Source organism: Podarcis cretensis (genome assembly GCF_951804945.1).
Source record: "Podarcis cretensis genome assembly, chromosome: 14".
Taxonomy (NCBI): domain Eukaryota; kingdom Metazoa; phylum Chordata; class Lepidosauria; order Squamata; family Lacertidae; genus Podarcis; species Podarcis cretensis.
In genome coordinates, this window is record NC_137183.1 from 30,793,663 (window position 1) to 30,816,740 (window position 23,078).

Consider the following 23,078-nt stretch of genomic DNA (forward strand, 5'->3'; position numbering starts at 1 on the left):
AGAGCCATTGATCTCTATGATTGTTGCTGTCATACTAGATTGCTACACCCGCCCTTGCCCAGGAAGCTTTCCCTGAGCAAGGCAGGTGCGACCACTGCTTTGTTGGAGGGCAAAAGCAGGTGTGCCACAGGGCCTGTCCTGCACCCCCTTAAACTAGCCAGCAGCCTCCAGGTGTGCTGCTATCCTGTTGCCAGTGTTGAGTTCAAGTCCCTTCTCAAGCCAGTTACCTTCTGAACTTGGGAGGGAGGTGCCATCTTGCCCTTTGCCTCCGGCAACAAAATGTCTTGGACCAGCCTCTACCAGCAAACACAGCAATCCACTCGCTCACACATTTGCAACATCGCTGACTCCAGCAACATCAGTGCTCCTAGTTCTTCCCTATGGAGCAACCACTTCCTTTCAAAACTGTGTGTCGCTACACGTTAGTGTGTCGGCTGCAGTGCGTAGGTGTGTTGTGCGAATGCTCCCCGCGCTCCTCCCGGAGCTGGAAAGGGGTTCATTTAACCTTCGGTTTGCTAGTAAAACTGAATGGCTGTTTCGCAAAATGATGCATGTCTAAAAAGTGTGTCACCAACACGAAAAGTTTGGAAAGCTCTGCTTTACTGCTTGAAGGTTGTCTGATGTGTTCCTGTGATGCGCTGCTGTTTTGGAGATAACCTTTGGCATCTTTGGAAGAGGCTTCTGCAAGGGTATGAAGACAAGCTGCAGCTTACCCCAACCTCAGTTATGCCTTCAGTCTTCATTCAAGATCTGTAATTTTGAATGTGCCCTCCTCCTGCTTTGCAACTGTAAAGGCATCGATGAACCACATGGGATCTATTAAAAACAAGAAGCAGATGATTTGGGAGTGATCAGACTCCCACTGCTTTACAGTGTGTTATGTGGTTGGGTGGCACTGCTGAAGTTATCACATATATTTATGTATCAGTCAGTGGGTGGCTGTTGTTCACAGAGTCTGGTAGAGTTTAAGGAAGGGGGTCAACAGTAGGGGGAGCCAGAGCCAATGAGTGAGTTCAGTGTAGAACTGCTGAGTTCTACCAGGGCAGAACTGGGGCTATAAAGGAGGAATTTGATAGGCATTGCTACCCTCTGGACTGGTTGTCAGAAGGCAGGAAGGTAGGGCTGGGCAGGGTATACCAAGGCTCACCCTAATGAACCACCCTCCAGTGGTATCTGCATATGTTAAACTGAAAGCCTCAAACATAGCAAATGTTAAATTCACATTTCAGAAGAGCATCTGTGCTAATCTGTTGCAACAAAAACAATAAAGAGTCTTGTAGCACTTAAAAACTAACAGTCCAAGATAGGTCTTGTGAATGGCACTCTCTCTCTCTCTCTCTCTCTCTCACACACACACACACACACACACACACACACAATTCATTATTCAATCCTATGTTTTTCAAACAATCGCCAGCATTTCGGAGTTTGCAGACATTCCCAGCATTTGCCTGAGGGCTGTTAACCTTCATGTGAATGTCAACATTTACCATACCTCATACAACCACAGTTATTGTAGGCTGAGAGAAAATATTAATGACACACTGCACTGAATCATTTATTTGGAGCATTTTTACCACCTTCTTCAGCCAAAAAGGGGGGGGGGGGCTTGTTTTTCTTCTATGCCTCATTGTAGAAACACCTCACCATCAATACATATCTAATTATATAGTTCCAAAACTGTATGGTTGACAACAACAATCCCTACTGAGTATTCACATAGGAGAAGAAATCCCATATTCCCCTTGTTTATTGACTACTTCCGGACTCATTTGGATGGGAAATTCCCACGCTCTCCTCATCTCTCTTTCCATTCTAAATGTCCAATTGCTATGCTCACTCCTGCTTGTTTGGTGGCATGTTCCATGGAATCAGTGGTTTCCTGTGCTTGGCTGCCTTTGGAAGGAGGTCACAAGAGATTTGTGATGTTTTGTAATATTTGAATTTGTCTACAAGTTCAGCATAGCTGGAGTTTTGAAGGGGACGCAGGTGGCGCTGTGGGTTAAAGCCTCAGCGCCTAGGGCTTGCCGATCGAAAGGTCGGCGGTTCGAATCCCTGCGGTGGGGTGCGCTCCCGCTGCTCGGTCCCAGCGCCTGCCAACCTAGCGGTTCGAAAGCACCTCCGGGTGCAAGTAGATAAATAGGGACCGCTTGCCAGCGGGAAGGTAAACGGCGTTTCCGTGTGCGGCTCTGGCTCTGGCTCTGGCTCTGGCCAGAGCAGCGATGTCACGCTGGCCACGTGACCCGGAAGTGTCTCCGGACAGCGCTGGCCCCTGGCCTCTTAAGTGAGATGGGCGCACAACCCCAGAGTCTGTCAAGACTGGCCCGTACGGGCAGGGGTATCTTTACCTTTAGTTGTATTATATAGTTTCAAACTATGTAACATCCCCTGGGGTTCCAGCCTTAAGAAAGGGCTAAAATTATTTTAAATAACTACATAACCATGAAGCAAATCAATGCAGCATAATATAAAGCTGCTGCTCCACTTTGACGATATGGATCTTTCTTTCCTTCTTTCAAACAAACAAACAAACAAACAAACAAACACCATAATCCTTTCTTTCTGCTCCACTGCTGGACCAGGGTTGCGCCGGCCTGCTCCTACGCTTGTTGTCGGCAGGGGCCGCTGCAGGGCAGGGAGCGGCGGGCGAGTGGCGCGGCAGGGCGGCGAATACCCTGCAGGGGGCGCCTCGAGCTCGCGGGGCGGCGGGCGCGTATTGCAACCCGAGCCTGGCGAAGGCGTGGCGGCCGGCCGGGGGCGGGCTGGGGCGGGCTGGGGCGGCCGGGGCAGAGCAGAGCAGAGCCAGCCGCGGCATCCCGCAGTAGGAGCTGCGCCCTCGCCAGCCTAGTCATGCAGCCCCAGCCGGCTCTCGGCGTCAACCGCGGCCCCGCAGGTGAGACGCGGCGGAGAGGAGCTGCTCGGGTCTGCTCTTTGGGGCGCCTCTGGATGCTGGGAAGTGCAGCTGCCTGGGTAGGAGGGAGGGAGGGAGATTGGAGGCGCGCCCACCTCCGAGGGTCCAAACCGGGGGCGGGAAGCCAGTCTCGACCGGAGGGTTGTGGGGAGATTTAGGACAGGCAGAAGTAAGGACTTAAACTATGGAACTCGCTGCAGCAGGAGGCAGCGACGGCCCCTGCTTTGGGTGGCGTGGCATTAAAAGAAGATTGAGCTAATATATGGAGGGGAAGGCTATCGATGGCTTCTGTCTAGCCCTCTTTTGCAAGCGAAAGCTTGTTTTCTCCTGCTCTGGAGGGTAGGTCTCGAACCAATGGCTCCAAGTTACAATAAAGGAGATTCCGACTAAACATACGAGGAAAACTTTTGACGGTAAGAACTGTTCGACAGTGAAACAGTCTCCCTCGGGAGGTTGTGGACTCTCCTTCCTTGGAGGTTGGATGGCTATCTGTCATAGATGCCATAGCTGAGTTTCCTGCATTACAGGGGGTTGGACTAGATGACCCCTGGGTCTCTTCCAATTCTATGATTCTATAATTTGTTTATATATTTATTCCGAATACCGGTTGCTTAACACCACAGGAGGGGTGCAGTGCTGCTCTTACTCTCAGGTCCTGCTTGAGGGTTCCACAGAAGAGGCACAGAAGAGACCAGGAGGCTGGACCAGATGGGCCCCCTTTGGCCTGATCCAGCACTGCAGGGCTCTTCTGGTGTTCTTACTCCTCTGCAGTGAGGCTCTCCCAGGGCAGGCGTCTGCCCTATCCAAGGGGTGGGTGGAGAGGCGGGGGTGGGGGACAGGAATCCAGAGCCGACCATTTTAACTAGCCCTCCCCAGGGAGAAGAGGGGGTCTCCCCAGTGTTTCATTTGACACACTTGGAGCTACTTGTCTTGCCTCCAAGCCCCCTGACATCTCCAAGCACAGACTAGGCTCCTGCCTGAAATCCTGGAGAGCTCCTGCCAGTCAGTGTTGACAGTGCTGAGCTCAAATGACTCAGTCAAAGGGGGGCTTTCTGTCTTCCTCCTCCATCGCTCAGAAGACTTCCTTACATCTCAGGTGACACCATTTCTTCCTGATGGTGTCACAGGAAGATGGGGTTGTATCAGGGCTATAACAGCAATGCTCCTTGATTTCCCATGAAATTTCCTTCTTCCCTTTTTTTCTGGGGATTGGAGAGCAGGGAGGAGAGAGGAAGGAAGGTTGTTCCACCTTTTATTCTTATGTATCTGTTTCATTTATATGGAGCTCCATGGCGCACCCATGGTTCTCCCCCTCCTCATTTAATCCCCGCAACAACCTTGTGAGGTAGGTTAGGCTGAGAGGCAGTGACTGGCCCCCAGTGAAGATCTCTCACAGGTCCTAGCCCAGCACTAACCACTGTGACATGCTGGCGCTCTCTAGGGCTAAAGTGAGATTCCCAGCTGGGGGGCAGGTCCCTTTGCGTATGGGGGGTGGCTGGCGGGGGCTGCCCTGAACTGTGTACCATCAGCAGAGAAGCCTCTGGCCTCTAAGGTAATCCCTGGGTGGGAAAAGGTCCCCTGGAACCACTGGAATTCCCAGAGGTGCGTGCATCTTAAAGACAGCTTTTCTTTTTTAAAAAAATAATAATAATATTTATTTGAATTTTAAGAATTACAAAGAGAAAAAAGAGAAAAAAGAAAAATAAAAAACAGAAAAAATACAAACAAACAAAAAAAAACCAGATCAAACCTTTACATAGCTTTCTTTCCTTTGCTTATTTCCTTGACCTCCTCACACCTCCCATTTTTGTATTCTAAATCAATTTGTTATTTCAGCAAATCCTTCCAACCTTGTTTTTATCTTAATAATTTATCTTAATATACAATAGTTTTACATTCTCTCTTTCACCAATTCATTTTTACTTAATCCTTTATGTCATTTCTGCTAAAACCACATTATTTTCTTTTCCCAACATCTTTCTAGCAATCCTTAATTTTACAATATTTTTGAAGATAAATTTTAAATTTTTTCCAATCTTTTTCCACCGACTCTTCTCCTTGGTCCCGGATTCTGCCAGTCATCTCCGCCAGTTCCATGTATTCCATCACCTTCATCTGCCATTCTTCCCGGGTGGGTAGATCTTGTGTCTTCCAATACTTTGCAATGAGTATTCTTGCTGCTGTTGTGGCGTACATTAAAAAAGTTCTATCCTCCTTTCGCACCAATTGGCCGACCATGCCCAAGAGAAAGGCCTCTGGTTTCTTCTGGAAGGTATATTTAAATACTTTTTTCATTTCGTTATAGATCATCTCCCAGAAGGTCTTAATCTTTGGGCATGTCCACCAAAGGTGAAAGAATGTACCTTCAATCTCTTTACATTTCCAACATTTATTATCAGGCAAATGATAAATTTTTGCAAGCTTGACTGGTGTCATGTACCACCTGTACATCATTTTCATTATATTCTCTCTTAAGGCATTACATGCCGTAAACTTCATACCTGTGGTCCATAACTTTTCCCAGTCAGCCATCATAATGTTATGTCCAATGTCTTGTGCCCATTTAATCATAACAGATTTAACCATTTCATCCTGTGTATTCCATTTCAACAGCAAGTTATACATTCTTGACAAATTCTTAGTTTCTTAAAGACAGCTTTTCATCCCAGTCTATAAAAGGTGTTGATGGGAAGCAGGTGTTTACTACTGAGAGAACCCATTTCAGGAATCAAAACAAAACAGATATCCTCTGGTTGAACAGCCACCCATAGCTATAGGGAGATGCAAGCCTCAGAGTTTCACAAAATTCTTCAAACTGTAGTAACTCCTCTATCTAGGCCTGCCACATACCCTTTTACCGGTATATACTCTTTGTAAGCTGCTTTGAGGATTTCCAAGCGGCATATAAATTTTATGAAATAAAAATATAAATACCCTTGACCACCTGTATTTTGGGACCAAGACTGCAAGTGGAGGATCTCCTTGTCTTGTGGCATACACAGTCATCAACTCACTGAAAACAGGGGGTCTTAGCATAAATTGCTAGCTTAAAACACAGTTATGCAGGGATTTTTCCTCCGTTCAGATGGAAGTTGGTTTCAGGGGACATGCGTCAGGTTGCAGTATTTTATAAGAAACGGCAGGATTGGTATGGCATATGACTAGTGTTGTGTGTAAGCCACTTTCCAAACCCACAGTAGGTGTACGTGGGATGCAGAGTAAACAGGTGCAGTGTGGTGCAATGGTTAGTGTGTCGGACTGGGGACCTGGGAGACCAGGGTTCAAATCCTCACTCCATCATGAATCTCACTGGGTGAGCTTGGGCCAGTCACTGCCTCTCCATCTAGCCCACCTCACAGGGTTGTTTTGAGGATAAAGCACACACCCACACATGAGAGAGGGAGAGAGGCCCGGTTGGTCTCAGCCAGACATTGGGCATTCAATGTGCCACCAGCCCCATCCTGTGCAAACAAACGCTCCGTGGAGATTCAGCAGAGGTCCTCCTCCCCTTTCACTTTCAGTAAACTCTTGGAATTTTTTTTTTATTCAATGCCAACTGACCTACGCAGTTCTAGGAAATGTTCTCAAGTAGCCAGCCATTGTGATGATTGTTCCCTATGGCTTTTAACAGGGGGAGTGGCCTGGCTCTTACTTTATTTATTTACCACGAGTATTTTTATAGACCTCCCTCTGCTAAAATTATCAGGCTGGTATACAGCGATATGAAAGTCAGGCCAGGCCTGAGTCTTACCATGGGAAGAGGAATATTTGTCTTTATTTGGTCCCCTCCCCATCTCAGAGGTTGGTCTTGGTGTATTGAACACACAGAAACAAATGCAAAGCTGTGGTTTTAAGAACAAAACAGCTCTAGCAGCAGGAAGGAGGGGCCAGCAAATGTCAGAAGGGGCAGCGGGGGAGACCCCTTTCAGGGAAGCTACAGCAGTGGAGTGCCAGGGTTGGCAAAGGGTTGACCTAGATGTCCTCTGAGGTCCCTGCTGACACTGTGTTTGTATTATTAAAGGCTCAACGGGTATCTGTGGCTCAGCTGGGGCCTCTGACAGTTTAAACAGGTTTGTGGCTGGTTTTAGATGTGCAGCAGAGGTTTTCTGATTAAGCCTGCCATGAGAACATCAAAAGAGCCTGCTGGGTCAGGCCAAAGGGGGCCTTCTGGTGCAGCATCCTCTTCTTCCTGCGGCCAACCAGGAAAGGCTCAAGCAAGACCTGAGCACAAGAGCCCTCTCTCTTCCTGTGGTTTCCAGCAACTGGTATTCAGAAGTATTACAGCCTTCTAACATGGGGGCAGGATACTGACATCATGGCCAGTAGCACTGACAACCCTCTCCTTCACGAATTTGCCCAATCGTCTTTTAAAGCTGCCTAGGTTGGTGGCCTTAATACTGGGGACGCAGGTGGCGCTGTGGGTTAAAGCCTCAGCGCCTAGGGCTTGCCGATCGAAAGGTCGGCGGTTCGAATCCCTGCGGCGGGGTGCGCTCCCGCTGCTCGGTCCCAGCGCCTGCCAACCTAGCAGTTCGAAAGCACCTCCGGGTGCAAGTAGATAAATAGGGACCGCTTGCCAGCGGGAAGGTAAACGGCGTTTCCGTGTGCGGCTCTGGCTCGCCAGACCAGCGATGTCACGCTGGCCACGTGACCCAGAAGTGTCTCCGGACAGCGCTGGCCCCTGGCCTCTTAAGTGAGATGGGCGCACAACCCCTGAGTCTGTCAAGACTGGCCCGTACGGGCAGGGGTACCTTTACCTTTACCTTTAGGTTGGTGGCCATCACTGCCTCCTGTGGAAGTGAGTTCCACAGCTTAGCTATGTGCTGCAGGAAGAAGGACTTTATTTTGTCTGTTCTCTTCTGAGTCTTCCAACGTTCATCTTCACTGGGTGTGCACAAGTTCTAGTGTGATGACTGTCTCAACGCTATGTGCAATTTTATAAACCTCTGGTCTGGATAGCTCAGTTGGTTAGAGCATGGGGCTGATAAGGCCAAGGTTGCAGGTTCAATCCCTGTATGGGGCAACTACATATTCCTGGGCTAGATGATCCAACTCTGCAATTCTGTAATTCACCTCTGACTCACCTTTTCTATGAATGAAAAAGTCCCTAACGCTGCAACCTTCCATCATAGGAAGAGTTGCTCCATCACCTTGATCATTCTGCTTGACCTCTTCTGAACTTTTCCAACTGTACAATATCCTCTACAACAGGGGTGGCCAACTCTCAAGAGACTGAGATCTACTTTCAGAATTAAATACTGGCAGTGATCAACTGGGGGGGATTCAGCTCAAAGTTGTTGAGCTTTTTTAGGGGTTAAAAAATAGCTTTTTTGGGAGGGGAACTTCCATGGGGGGTGGGTTAAAGGCAAGGGACAAAGGGGTAAAGTCACTCACAAAAAGATTGCTATGGATGAAAACAGCAGCACAGAGAAAGCTCCGTCTTCCCTTCTAGAGATCAAATAACAATGGAGGGCAGGGCAGGAGTCAGTTTTAGTGACCCTAAGGAAAGGGAACCAGAGATCAGCCACAATCTACCAAAACCTTGATGGGAACTACCAGTAGATTGTGATCGACCTGTTGGACATCCCTGCTCTACAATAGTGTTTTTGCACCTGGCTTTCAGCCACTTGCAACCAAATGAAGATGCCTGGGCGCCAGGATAGCACCTGACATCTCCACCATCTGGAGATCATTGGATCTGGGTTGTTTTCACATACCAATACCCCATCCTGTAGAATTCTATCAGTTATATTTTATCTGCACAATTGGAATGTGTTTCTGGAACCAAAATGCTTTTTCTGTGCAGCCTGAGCCAGAACAGACACCATTAAAGAAAAAGAGGTTGAAATAGGCCAATATATATGTGGGCTTTCCCGGGTTCAAGTCACTTTTCTTCTTATAAGTTCTCAAAGCTCTTAACCTAGCTGAACTTGAACTTGAACTATGTTTAACTGAGAATCACAGTCGGTCCATCATCTGAAAAAGAAGACTTTAGAGTCGTCTTGCCCACAAATGGCAACTAGACATTCTGTTTTGGTGACTCCAACCTTGGTTTAAGGAGCCACTGGGTGCCTAGCTTATATATCTGAGTTTCTAACACTGCTCTACAATATCCAGTGCCTGCAATATCCTTGCTTTTTGCTTTGTGTTTCCCCCTCCAAAGTGTCGGCCATTAGCATGGCACCTGCCAAGAAGATCAAGGCCAAGCTCAAGAAGACATTGCCCGTGACCGGCCCCCAGGCACCCACCTTGCGGGAGCTGATGCACTGGTACTGCATGAACACCAACACCCACGGCTGTCGGCGCATCGTGGTCTCGCGGGGGCGCCTGCGCCGCTTCCTGTGGATCCTGCTCACGCTGACTGCTGTGGGACTGATCCTGTGGTATTGCACTCAGCTTGTCCTCAACTACTACAAAGCCTCTGTCTCTGTCACGGTCCAGTTCCATGCACTCCCCTTCCCAGCCGTCACCATTTGTAACATCAACCCCTACAAGTAAGTGAGGCTCAGCATCCAGGAAAGCTCCCCCAAGCCTGCCAGTGGACAGGGACAGCGAAGGGTCAGGATCAGGCCAGGCTGCTTTCAGCACAGTCCTGCTCAAGAACTTGGAATGTGGAGTCAGGGAGGTGACGCCTTGGGTGGAATAAATAATAGCAACTTATAATAGCGGCATTTAATTATTATTTGGAGTGCTCAGAGAGCTCCAATTCACAGTTCCCCGCCCTGGTCTTTAAGATCCCCTAAAGCAGCCCTGCTGAGTGTGCAGCCCTCACCTGTGGAACTCCCTGCTTAGGGAGGCTTCTCCAGCCTCTTTGGGGAAACGAGTAAAATAATCTTTTAGGAGGGATTCTTCCTTCTCTTGAAAATGCCCAAAATAGGAAATATTGCCCTGCAAACCTGTGACACGAGTGTGGCGGTTGCAGCTGTATTTTTGTTAACAATTGCCATGGTGGAATGTCATGTATTTTGTGTCTTGTGGTTTGTAAGACGCTCTGAGAGTTTTGAATAATAATAACATTTCCATTGCAATTTGCATTGCATAGGATCATGCCCTGAGGGACTTGTACAATAAAACAGTTAAATGAATGTTAAATGCCCCAGAAATATTGACAATAACCCTGCAAAGTAGGCTGCTGTTAAATGTCCGGCTTGTGAACCTGATCACTATGGGGCTTGTGTTATCTTGCTGCTGGACTATGGGAGTGGGTGGGGTGATTTTACATTCATCGAAAAGTGGCGTTTTATGTTCTTGTTTGTTGGGTTGTCACAGTAAGTACAGTCCATCAATCCACTTTAAACATACCTATTGATATAAGCAGATCTTATGCCCAAATAGATATCCAAGCAAGGTGGGTGATTATAAGACATATTTCCTAGTGTCAAAAGTGCAGGAAGATCTTTGGATTGTTGAGTGATGAGTGGCAGCTGTTTATCCTTCCCACTTTGAAGCACAAGTCTGCTTTAAAATAATTGTGTGTCAGTCTTGGTCCTTGAGCCCAGTGCTGGGGTGAGTGGATGCACCCAGATCCTGGCTATCTGATTTTAACAGGGGGCCCCTCCCCACTCTCCTTGTAGCAAAAGATCTTGCCCCCTGTAGCAACAAGATCCCCTGTCTATCCCCCCCGTAGGTACAGTGCCATCAAGAAACACCTGGCCGAGCTGGACAAAGAGACAGAGAACGCGCTGAGGTCCTTGTATGACTTTTCTGGAAGTAATATCAGGGAGCGCCGTGATGCTGGTGATCCTGAGCCAAGTGAGGACAGAAAATTCCACAGATACTTTCCCTTGACGAATTTAGAAAACCTCACACACCAGCAGCCTTTTCCAAATCCCTCCTCTGGTTCCAAACGGCGCATGGAGGCCAACATCATTTCGGGCGGCTCCAGCATCGTCAGCGTCAAGAACCCCCAGGATATTGTGGGATTCCAGCTGGTGAGTCGCCTTGCTCTGTGGCCTATGGGAGAACCAGATGCAGCTCTGTTGAGTCGGGTGCCAGCCTTACATTTGGGGCCGGCGGGCTTGGCACAGGCAGGAGGGAACTCTAGGAGATGGGGAGCCCCATGCAGCGCCTTTGGGGCTTCTTCTGAATCATTTTCCATCACCAGTGGCCACAGCCTTCCGCAACCCAGTGCCCTCCAGAGGTTTTGGACTACAGCTCCCATCAGCCTCAGCATGAAGTGGCCATGTGGTGCTGGGGCTGCTGGGAGATGTAGTCCATTTGGAGGGCAGTGGACAGGCTTGTGAGCTCAACAAGTGCCCTTTGCAGGCTCAGACCTGCACCTTGGATTGTGCCCAGAACTTCACCATAGGAAAAGGTGCCACTTGCCTCCTGAAATGTGGCTGGCAGCAGCCTGCAGCCTGGAGTGAGTTGGGGGCTTTCCTGTTGTAGCCCCTGCTCAGCGGAAGCCCCTGCCAGGCAACCTTGGTTGTTCTCCACTTTGGGCATCTCCAACTGAGGCAGAAAGTGGGTTATAAATCCTACTGCCAACAAATATAAATACTGTATACACATTAATTAGCTCAACAAACAAATGTGACAAGGAGTCCCTCCTGTCTCACAGTTGAATATGTCTTGCCTGCAGAGTTACGAGTCACTTGCAGTTCCAAGGCTGGATCAGAGAGATTTTCTTTCTGGGTTCAGGCATCTGAGGAGTGTGCTCATGCCTTCTCTCTCTTTCTGAACGATTATTGTCATTTTATTTGTTGCATTGATATCCCACCCTTTTTGTCCAATGTGTATGTGGTTCTCCCCCTCCTCATTTAATGCCCAGAACAAACCTGCAAGGCAGGTCAGGCCGAGAGGCAGTGACTGGCCCATGGTCACACCTAGTGAGCTTCATGGCTGAGTGTCGGGATTTGACCCCCGGTCTCCCGGGTCCTAGGCCAACACTTTAACCACTGCACCACACTATTCTGTGCTGAGCCACCCACCTATTTCCACACTGCAAGGCAGCGTATGCATCTGTGGGGCAGCCCCTCGGCCTGCCGGCTTTCCTGAGCCCCTGTTTTCTCTTCCTTCCAGTGTGACTCCCACAACAAGAGTGACTGTGCCCTTTACACCTTCAGTTCGGGTGTCAACGCCATCCAGGAGTGGTACAAGCTGCATTACATGAACATCATGGCCCAAATCAGTGCTGAAGAGAAAGTGAACATGAGCTACTCGGCAGAGGAGCTCATCTTGAGCTGCTTCTTTGACGGCCGTTCCTGCGATGCCAGGTCAGTCACTGGGAACAGAGCGGGGGGCAGAGCATGCTCCAGCACTGGAGGTGGAACATATCTAACGCAAATTAAAAGTGCTTTAGATGTGGGAAGTTTAATAGGGGCTTTTCTCTAGCTTCCTTGGCGAGGCCAGACAGAAGTGTGATACACACCAAATTGGCCTTGTGCAGTTGGACAGGTGTTGCATGCAGAGCTCTCTGGCCTTGCATGTGTCTTTTTAAGGACCACCTCTCAAGCCTTCACGGTTTGTGAAGGTCGGTGGCTGGAGCAGGTTTTAGCTGAGTTCTTTTGCTGGTGAACCTCTGAGGCAGTACAGTTCAGAAGCCACAAGCCCTTTCTGCAGCAGTGTCCAAAATGTGGTCTCACCCATTAGCTTAGGACTGCAGATATGGATGTTTCTGCATAGCAACCCGCCTGGTCTGCCTTGTGGTTTTCAGGTAGCAGCTTTACAGCCCACCCTCTGAGATCTGCCTCCCCAAAGCATCTGTTTCCCCCTCAATCCGTGGGGAGAACAGGCCTGTTCAGGTTCCCAACTGGGTAGTGGTGAGTCATGCCAAAGATCTTGCCATTGCAAGCGGAAGCCTAGTCGTCACTCGGCTCAACCCACCATTCCTGCTTAGCCACTTGTTGCATTAACCCATCCTTCCCCAATCTGGTGCTCGCCAGATGTTCTCAGTGGGGACCATATACCCTTAAGATGTTGTTGTTGTTGTTACTCATTAAACTTATTAGTTTCTCTTTTTTTAACAGAATAACTCAAAGTGACTTAGAACAGCAACAGAAAGAAGTAACACATACATTATGTCAGGGATTCCTTTGTTGTGATTCCTCCACTGCAGAGGCTAGGACTAGATGCCCCTTGGGAGATCCTTCCAGCTCTACGATTATATGATTCTAAAATCAGCATAAAACGAAAACCTAAAACTCATTCATATTTTTAAAAGGCAGGACTGAAACATCCCACCCACCAAAGGAGGCCACAGATAATGAAAACCCAAAGGTCTAGCAGAATATAAATGTTTCTTGCCTGGCCCCAGGGTTAAGTCTTGATGGTGTCAGGTATTTTTTAAGAGTTGGGCATCACCCAAATAATTTCAAAACTAATTTCAAAACTCTTTGTCCTTTGTCTGTTGGGAAGCTGAACAAAAGTCCCTGCAGAAACAATTTCTAATGCAGTTCATGTTAATTGGGCAATTTAAGCTCTTTTGTTGAGTTTATCTACAGTAGGTGGGGTAAAGTGCTTTTGAAAAATAAATATGTCTTTGGTCGGCGCCAGGAACTTCACGACATTCCACCATCCGATGCACGGGAACTGCTATACCTTCAACAGTGGGCAGAACGGAAGCATCCTGAACACAACCACCGGAGGCAGTGAATACGGTAAGGGAGCCCTCCAGATGGTTTGCCTGGTTGATCTCAGTTGTGAGTGGGTGTGGGTGGGCCTACATTCTTGTCCTGAGCTCTGTAGACACTATCCAGAGTGCTAAGAGAACCCGTCCATTTGATCGCTTCGACTAGCAGAACTGATCCTGTTACAGATGCCACCTAACACCCACTCCACATTTGCAAGAAATCAGCCTTTCCTTGTGGCAGCACCTACACTCTGGAAACTCCCTGCCTATTGATATCAGTCAGCCTTCACTGTACTCTCGTTGGCACCTGCTAAAACCAGTTTTGTTTAGGCAAGCCTACCCAGACATGTAGAGTGTGGATGTTTGTTTTAATCTGTTTTAGTTTATTGCTGTTTTTCTCTTTCAAATGTTGTCAAGAGTTGCTTTTAGTGATAACTTTATTGTATTTTCCTCTTTGCAAACTGCTTTGAGGAGAGTGTGTGTGTGTGTGTGTGTGTGTGTGTTTTACAACCAAGCAGTGGATAAATTTTATGGGGGGGAAACCTAACTAGCTAACTAAGAGAAGCCTACAAAGTCCCAGCTGCATCCAGCTCCTCTTCCTCCCGCCCTGCCCCCTTCCTCCCCTCCATGGATAGTCTTACCTGACCTGAATCTTGCATGCAAGCCTCTTTTCCACCATTAAGATTTGACATACTTGTCTGGGTAGCTGGTCCCTACTGGACTGGTGTGAATCTGTATGTGTACCCCTACATTTCTCCCCCCCCCCGAAAAAAGCACTGCTCTTGAGGGGCTTAAGTTCACCATTTTGAAAGAAAATACACATTAGGGGATTTCCTGTACCAGTCGCTGCCACTTTAGCTGAGACCTTCTGGCTTGTAAAGGACCTCAATTCCCCCTGGTAAATCTGCCCAGACCTGGACATCAACACCTGCCACCTCCGAGGGAGTTTCGGAGGGTGCTGATGAGAGAACAGGGCCTTCTCTGCTGTAGTTCCCTGTCTATGGAATGCTACTTCAGGAAGGCTCGCCTGGGGTCAAACCTGCTATCATTGGTTCCAAATGTGCTTATTTTTGCCAGGCATTGGATGGATTTTTACATTTTGGTTTGGCTAAATTTTTCACTGCAATTTTTTTTTTTAAAAAAAGATGCATTAGTTTATTTTGTTAGGTGCTTCAGGTGCTGTGCAGAGAAGCAAAGGAGAGAACGGGAGATGCAATAGTTTAGCTGGCAAGTCTCATTCCGTGTGCCCTGACTTTTTTTGGCCCCTGTCCCCTTCTCCTCCTCTTCCTCCTCTTCCTCCAGAGCCTTCTCCTCCTCTTCCTCTGGAGCCTCTCTTTGTCCCGTACCTTCCACTAGACTGGCCTAATCCTGCGCTCCTTCCTTTACACAGGACTGCAGGTGATCCTGTATATAAACGAAGCAGAGTACAACCCTTTCTTGGTGACGTCTACGGGAGCCAAGATAGTGATTCACGGCCAGGATGAATATCCCTTCATCGAAGACGTCGGCACTGAGATAGAGACAGCCACAGCCACCTCCATCGGGATGCACTTTGTGAGTGGTGCTGCTGGAGCAGATGGGCAGCAGTCACCTGGGGCAGATTCTGCTCTCGGGTGCACAGGAAACCCCCTTCCCAGCATACAGCTGTCCAGTGCTCAGAGCTTTCCAAACTTTTCATGTTGGTGACATGCTTTTTAGACATGCATCATTTCGCAACACAGTAGTGCAGTTTTACTAGCAAACCAGGAGGTTAAACTAAACCCTTATAAGTGATACGGACACATACATAAATTGTAATACAGTGGTACCTCAGGTTAAGAACTTAATTCGTTCTGGAGGTCCGTTCTTAACCTGAAACCATTCTTAACCTGAGGCACCACTTTAGCTGATGGGGGCTGCTGCTGCGCCGCCACGGCACAATTTCTGTTCTCATTCTGAAGCAAAGTTCTTAACCCGAGGTACTATTTCTGGGTTAGCGGAGTCTGTAACCTGAAGCGTCTGTAACCTGAAGCGCCTGTAACCCAAGATACCACTGTAGTGTGACACACCTACACACTGAGCTGACGTACTAACGTGTCGCAACACACACTTTGGAAAGCTCTGCGCTGGCTAGAGGCCGTTTTGGAGGAGACTTTCTTTGCCATCTTCTTTGTCTTGTGTGGCTGTGACTAAGGGTCAGGGCTGCATTAAAAGGAAAAAAAGATCTGAACTTGCATGGCCAATGATGGGGGCTGGAGTCCAGCAATACCTGGAGGACCACAGATGTTCACTCCACCCCTGAAAGTGAAACTATGAAGTTTCTACCCAATGAAAGATTAGATATACATAAGACATTGTCAGGTATATGGAAATGAGGGAGTTCATCCATACTTCAGGGGTACAACATCTGTTTCAGTCCTGGGCATTGCTAAGTATTTTTTGATTTATTACAGATCTTTCAGGATGTAAATCCTGCCAAACCTCCTTTGGGATGCCAGGCCCGGCTTTGGCCTCTTGGGGTAGAAAATCCTGATAGCACACAATAGAGTGCATTTGAGCATGTGCAAAGTGCCTTTCCAGCACCCACACATCTGGGATTAAAGGAAGAAGCACAAGTGCAACCCAGGATGCCTCTTCCCTGCCCCACACGCCTCTCTCCCATCACACACCCCACCTTGGCAGGCTGACACCAACAGAGTTCTTCCTTTCTGCCCCACAGACAAAGTCCAAAAGACTCGGCTATCCATACAGCAACTGCAAAGAGGACGGGTCTGACGTCAATGTGAAGAAGCTATACAAGAACAAAACCTACTCTTTGCAGGTGAGGCATGTGCGGTGGCCGGGGTGTGGGACTGTGAGAAGTGATCCCATGCTCTTGCACTTCCCCCAAGGAATACGGGGGGGGGGGGGGAGTAAATTGCACCCAGGCAGCCTGGAGCCCCAGGACCTCTCTGCCTCATGGTTTCACGCAGCCTGCACCAGCAACCGCAATGGTTTGGGCTGATGGAAATTGTAGTCCAAAATGACCATGCTGGCTGGGGGTTCATGGGAGTTGTAGTCCACAACATCTGGAGGGCCCTGACAGACACCCTGCTTGATTTCTCCCCCTCGCAGACCTGCCTCCATTCCTGCTTCCAGAATGAGATGGTGAAAAAGTGCGGCTGTGCCCAGTACGCCCAGCCCCTGCCCGATAATGCCGAGTTCTGCAACTACAAGAAATATCCAGACTGGAGTAAGTCTTCCCATCACTCCACCTGCCCGGTCTCCTCAAGAGCAGGGGGGTCAAAGGGCCCCCTTCCCCCAGAGGGGGCTTAAGCTTCTCTGAGAGGTCTCTTTCCAGGAATGCATCCCACTCTGCCTTGAGTCCAATGTGAGCTCTTTGTTGCCATCCATGACCTCAGGAGAAAACGGCCTTCCTTGGGAAGCCATAGCTCTGGGGCTAAACCAGAAGAGGCGGCTCCTGCTTCCCTCTCGCCTTCCGCACACGTCTGCTTACATGGCCTGCTGCCAAGCTGCCCTTCATCATCCATTGTCATCATCATGTTATTTGTATAGAATCATAGAATTGGAAGAGTTGGAAGGTGCCCCAAGGGCCACCCAATGTCGTGCAGCGCAGGAATCATAGTTGAAGGATCCCTGACAGATGCCCATCCAACCTCTGCTTTCAAAACTCCAAAACCTTCTGATGAAGTGGTGAACTTTGGGCTTTCGAATTTCAGTGGCAATGCCAAAATTCAGTGCCCTCCCCCATTATTGCAGTGTCCTCTCAGCTCAGTGCCCAGTGCAGGTGAACCAGTCATGCTCCCCTAAATCTGCCTCTGTCTGAAGGCGCTAAGAGCTGTCCACTGTCGAACAGCTCTTAGCGCCAGAAGGTTCTTCCTGGTGTTTAGCTGGAATCTCCTTCTTTAGTTGGAATCTTCTTTGTTATGCCACCCTTCCATGAAAAGAATCGTGCCCAAAGCAGCTCTTCAAGCAGGAATTGCATCTCAGAAATCAACCATCGCAGGAACAATTTCACAATAGCATCCTGAAACAACAACGTAACAGCAAATATAGCAACATACAAGAAAAACACTCACACCCACATTTCGGAGCTATAAATAAAGCCAGATTGCATTAACAAGATGACTCTGTTCTAGCCATACCAAAAATAGCAAGGAGGTTGGATCCATCTCTCTTGGGTCCCAGGAACACCCCCTCTCCTTGATGTTGCTCACAGTCCCCTTCCTGCAGCAGCTTCTCAGGAGGCTTCCAAAGGCAGGAGTCCCTTGCTCATTCCCAGCAGAAGGCAGGAGTGAAGGCCATGCTGTTGCCTTCTCCTTGCCCAAGATGCTTCCTCAATAAAGTGGGAGCTTGCCTCTGTCCTGCGGTTGTCCCAGCCATGCTGGGATTTTTGCAGGATTGGTGGAGGCTGCTGGGCTGCTCCTAACAGCCTCCCTTCTCTTTCTCTCTCCTCTAGTGTATTGCTACTACAAACAGCATGAAAAGTTTGTGAAGGAGCAGCTGGATTGCCAGGGGAGCTGCACAGAGGCCTGCAGGTAAGTCGTCCCCCACCATCCCCCTACCACCACCCCACAACTAGAATGCTCCAGGCTCCAATTACACCAATGGCAACTTCCTGCATCCTTGATTTGGGTGGGTTTCCAAAGGGGGACAGGGCCGGGTCTTCTGCCATTGGGGTCTCCGGAGAAGCCATCAGGGTGCTGAGTCCTTCCCTCCATGCTTGCTCAATGCCTGCCTTGCCTCCCCAGCTTGAAAGAGTGGACCCTCACCACCAGCCTTGCCCAGTGGCCTTCTTCAGCCTCCCAGGTGAGTGTCTCCCCCCCCACAAGTCCTGTTTGCCTAGACCTCCCTTTGCCTAGGATGTGGTGCCCTTTCTGCACAAAAGAGGGCTGCCCCCTTTCCTCCTTCCTGTTCATTTTATCCCTTGAAAACTTGTCTATAACATACTTGTCGACTGTCCCAGAAAAAGTGGGACACCCTGTTTTTTCTCTCAGAAAAAGACAGTGACCAAAATGGCCGCCGCGATCACACATGATTTCGGGCTGCACTTTTACAGGCATGGTGTTCAAAAGCAAATACTTTTGGTCACTGTTTCAAAAACAAAAACAAAACCACTTTTGGGGGGGGCATGAACAATGCTGGTCAAGTGATTTGTGTGGGAGTGCGGCCTTGGAAGACGGTGTCCTGGTTTATGGCCGGTTTGTATTGTAAGGAATGCTATAAAGATTTATAACAATAGATTGATCCAGGAGTTTGCAGTAGGTAACACCTCCTCATGCTTCAAGATACAAAGAGTTGCCCTTCCACAAGTACAGTGGTGCCTTGGGTTAAGAACTTAATTCGTTCTGGAGGTCTGTTCTTAACCTGAAACTGTTCTTAAGCTGAGGTACTACCTTAGCTAATGGGGCCTCCCACTGCCGCTGCGTGATTTCTGTTCTCATCCTGAAGCAAAGTTCTTAACCTGAGGTACTATTTCTGGGTTAGCGGAGTCTGTAACCTGAAGCGTATGTAACCTGAAACGTATGTAACCCGAGGTACCACTGTATGTCGAGAAAACTGGGATAAGTAACATCTAATTGGTTTTTTTAAAAAATTCTTGATGTAATACACAGCCTTTTATCCTAGATACTCCATGTTTCAGTCATAGGTTTCAGTCATAGGTTTGTGTTTCTGTATATCTTGCAAGTCAGGTGTGCCCCACCCCTTGTTCTCTCGTTTCTTATGACGGGACTTTTCACTTACCTTTCTGCATCTCATCGCAAGTATCCAGATAACGAGCTTTATAATTTCTTCTTGTGAATGTAACATCCCATGCCCGCCTGGGTTTGGTTTGGTTTGGTTTGGTTTTTACATATGTCTTGTGAAGTTCTATTCAATAAAAAATACTTTTTAAAAAAAAAAGATCCAGGAGTTCTACTTCTGGAGGGAATTAAGACTATAAATTATTTTGGGGTGATATCTTGTCTCCAAATTATTATTATTATTATTATTATTATTATTATTATTATTATTAATTATTATTATCCTATCAGACTGGGTGGCCCAAGCCAATCTGGATTCCTCCCAATACAATATTAAAAAATTCCAAGATTAAAAACTTCCCTATATAAGGTTGCTTTCAGATATCTTCAAAAAGTCAAATAGTTGTTTATTTCCATGACCTAACTCGATGATTTTGTGACTGGATCCTTACCCAGCGGCACGGCTTTTCTGATGTTTGAGCGTGTTCAATTAATTCTGGCTCTCTTCTTTTAAAGGAATGGATGCTGAAACTTCTGTCATGGGATAAATGGAACAACCGCGGTGAGACCTTTAAAAAGTAAGTTCCCCTCCCCCCCCCACACACACACATCCCGTAAGAAGCCAGGGCTGCCCCTCCTAGGTGGGACACTGTTGCTTCCCAACCAGCCCTGCCTAATCCAGCTTCACTTCTCCTTCTCTCCCCCCTCCCCACAATTTATTTTCTCAGGGAAGACCTGGCAAACCTTGTGGTGTTCTACAAAGACTTGAACGAGAGGGAAATCAAGGAGAATCCAGCAAATGATGTGAGTGTTGCCTTTGGCCAACTTCTGAGTAGCCCCTTCTGGGAGGGCACTTGCCAAGAGGGGCTCCTCCACTCAGGCTCAGGAAGGAGCTAATCCTGGCACTGTTAAGGAGAATCATCTCCCCATGGCCCCCAGCCTGGCTGTATTGGTGGAGGGAGGCAGGAAGAGGGATCCATTTCCACCATACCTGCAGATTTTGTCCTAGTGTGGTGGAGAGAAGAGCCACAGCTCCATGGTCGTAGAGCACCCTCTTTGAAAGCAGAAGGCTCCAGGTTCCATCCCTGGCAATGTTTCCAGGTAGGCAGACACACCGTGAAGCCCTGGAGAGCCACTGCCAGTCAGTGCTGAGCAAGACAAGCCACTTTTCTAGCTTAGTAGAAGGCAGCATCCAACAATGGCCATCATTCAGGGGCCATTTGCTTTGCATGAAGAAGGTCCCATGTTCAGTCCCAAGTGTTTTCTAGTAGGGTTGGGTGGGGCAAGGAGACAGTGGAATGGAGAGAGTGTCCTTTCAGTGGCCAGGGGAGTGGGGAGCTTTCAGTGGTCCATGGACCATACAGGGAAACGCTTCTCCGTGTAGAAATTAAACCCTGCCAGGAAACCCCCAAGGGGAAAACTGGTGCTGAAGTGTTCCCTCTGTCCCTTTCCAGCCCGTCATTCTTGTCTCCAACATTGGGGGCCAGCTGGGCCTCTGGATGAGCTGCTCCATGGTCTGTGTCATCGAGATTGTGGAGGTCTTCTTCCTCGACACCATTTGCATCATCCTGCGCCGCCACTGGCAGAAGGCCAAGAAGTGGTGGCGGGGTAAGAACAGGGATCAAGAGGAGGAGGAGGAGGAAGAAGAGGCAGAGGCAGAATCAACCCCCCAAAATGGCCTGCAGGGCCACGACAACCCAGCCTGCACTGCAGACGATGACGATCTGCCCACCTTCAACACAGCCATGCGCCTGCCCCTCTCGCTGGAGCACCCACCCCCTAGGACCCCCCCACCCAACTACAGCACCCTGCGGCTGGCCAGCACCTTTGGAGAGCAGCTGGATGACACCCTGGAGGTCCGGACAACCCAGTGATGCCCTTGACGCCAGCAGGAAAGGCCACTCCTTGGACTCAGCAGCTGGACTTACCCTCTGGCGGGACGGGGGACAGAAGCCGCTTGCCCCAAACAGAACTGCACCTGCTCTGTGCTCTGCCATTCTGCTAGCCAGACACTTGATGCCGTCTCTGTATTAATTCCCCCTCTGGCCCTCGCTGGGGGCGAGCCAGTCTTTTCGCCAGGGCGGCTGCTGTCGTGATGCTTGGGTGTCAGAAGGCAGTTCCTGTCTGGAGGTGAGGGCTTAGTCCATGACCTTGGACCCCCAGACAAGAGCTGCTGACTGTGTGGCAGAAAGCTGTGACTCCTTAGGGAAAGGACAAGTCCAGCTGCACCTTGACCCTCAGGCACGGAAGATGGTTTTGGGTTCAGTAAGATCCAGGTTCCCTTTTGCTGTAGCTGAAAGCAGCTCCCTGGTTTCAGCTGGCCTGGAACGGAGCTAAGTGCTGCCTTCAAGATTTTGCCTTTGTCTCAAAGCTGTAAGGTTGGTTCTGAGAGCACACCTCACAGAAGGAGCAGCCTTGGCTCTCAAGGGGTGCCTTTTAATCCTGCTTCTGAAAAGACCTGCGTCCCCATGCCCAGCTACACCCACACATGCACCCCCAGCCCTGCCAGGTGCTCTTATCAGGGTACATTTTGCTGCCACCTCCTCCCTTGCAAGGTCCATCCACTGGAGAAGCTGGTAATACTGGGGGGCAGGACACCCCTCAGTGCAAGCGGCTGGGAATCACATGTGGGGAGAGGGCTACTGCTATTGTTGTGCTCAGGTCCTGCTTGTGGGCTCCCCATAGAGGCATCTGCCTGGCCATCGTGAGAAAAGGGGGCTGGACTCCCAACAGATCCCCTTTCACCTGATCCAGGGCCCTTTGGATGCAGGGGCTGTGGCGGAAGTGGCAGGGCAGGAAAGAGTGGAAAAAAAGACTTGGTTCATGTGCAATATATGGCGGTGGTGTTTTTAAGCTTAATAATTTAACAACCGAGACCAGCCCCTGGGAACTGTGGAAGGGGAGAAATGCCTTTAATAAAATATTTGTAAGGAACAGCCTGTGTCTGTGCATGTGTGATCTTTTCCCCGGGAAATCGGGTAGGGCTAGAGCTAAGCATCTTGGGGCCTCCCTGGAAGATGAAAGGGACTCCTGCCAGGGGACTTCCACCAGCCAGAGCCAGTGAAGGGGTGCAAGCATCTGCCTCCACAAAGGTCCTGGACACCCTACTTTCTGCTTTGCCCCAGTCATGAGCCACTCTCTGACACTCGGCCTTGGCTCATTCCTGCTTTCAAACACATGGTGAGGTTGATTGATGGCAAACGAGGCAGCAGGGCTGGCAGGTACGGGGTTCTCAGCTCAGGCAGGAGCTATTGTTTGCCCCCTGGCACCACCCAAACTTGGGGGCACGGGGCCCCTCTGGATGCTATTGCCTTGGCAGGCAGAATCATAAATCAAGGGCAGGGAGACTGTTACCATTTCCAAAGAGGTAGCGATGGGGGGGTCTTACCTGTGTACACATCACATCAGCCATGGTGGAGGGTGGCATGCCCAGTTGCAGCTGAGAGTAAGATGAATATTAGTGTCACTCAAGGGTGGGGTAAATAAAGAGTCCCATCTCTCCCCCCCCCCCATGGCCATTGGAAATCAGGGGGCAAACAGGGTTGCCTTGTTTTGTTCCTCAAGGCACTTTCTCTGCCCTCCCTCCAAAAAATATCTGCCCCATCTAACTACCAGGGGCTGTACTGATGCACTACAGGGAAAGGTGACGTGGCAGAGACATGGCACCCTGGACAGCTGCTGCTTCTGGGAGTTTGTTTCAGGGAGTTCACACAGGGTCATGGGTGTAAGAAAAAGTCTCAGCCCCAACCTGGTCCCTCCCTGGTCGATTTGCACAACTGGGGCTCTGTCGGAAGCCATAGAAGAGCCATTCTTCTGAACTGGTACCTGTTCTCCTGACTTGAAAGACAGGGCTGCCCCAGGAGCCTCCCACAGGTCC

General features: G+C 49.2%; 1 protein-coding gene across 1 annotated transcript; it reads left to right on the forward strand.

Annotated features, from left to right (window-relative positions):
* Positions 1 to 2,790: 2,790 nt before the first annotated feature.
* SCNN1G (sodium channel epithelial 1 subunit gamma) lies at positions 2,791 to 22,135 on the forward strand. The gene is made up of 13 exons (XM_079952775.1): positions 2,791 to 2,893; positions 9,072 to 9,402; positions 10,536 to 10,839; positions 11,930 to 12,123; positions 13,403 to 13,506; positions 14,869 to 15,032; positions 16,177 to 16,278; positions 16,572 to 16,689; positions 17,917 to 17,995; positions 18,209 to 18,266; positions 19,718 to 19,779; positions 19,930 to 20,005; positions 20,656 to 22,135. The coding sequence occupies exons 1-13, from the start codon at positions 2,851 to 2,853 to the stop codon at positions 21,073 to 21,075; spliced, it is 2,055 nt and encodes a 684-aa protein (XP_079808901.1). The 5' UTR covers positions 2,791 to 2,850; the 3' UTR covers positions 21,076 to 22,135.
* Positions 22,136 to 23,078: the final 943 nt, after the last annotated feature.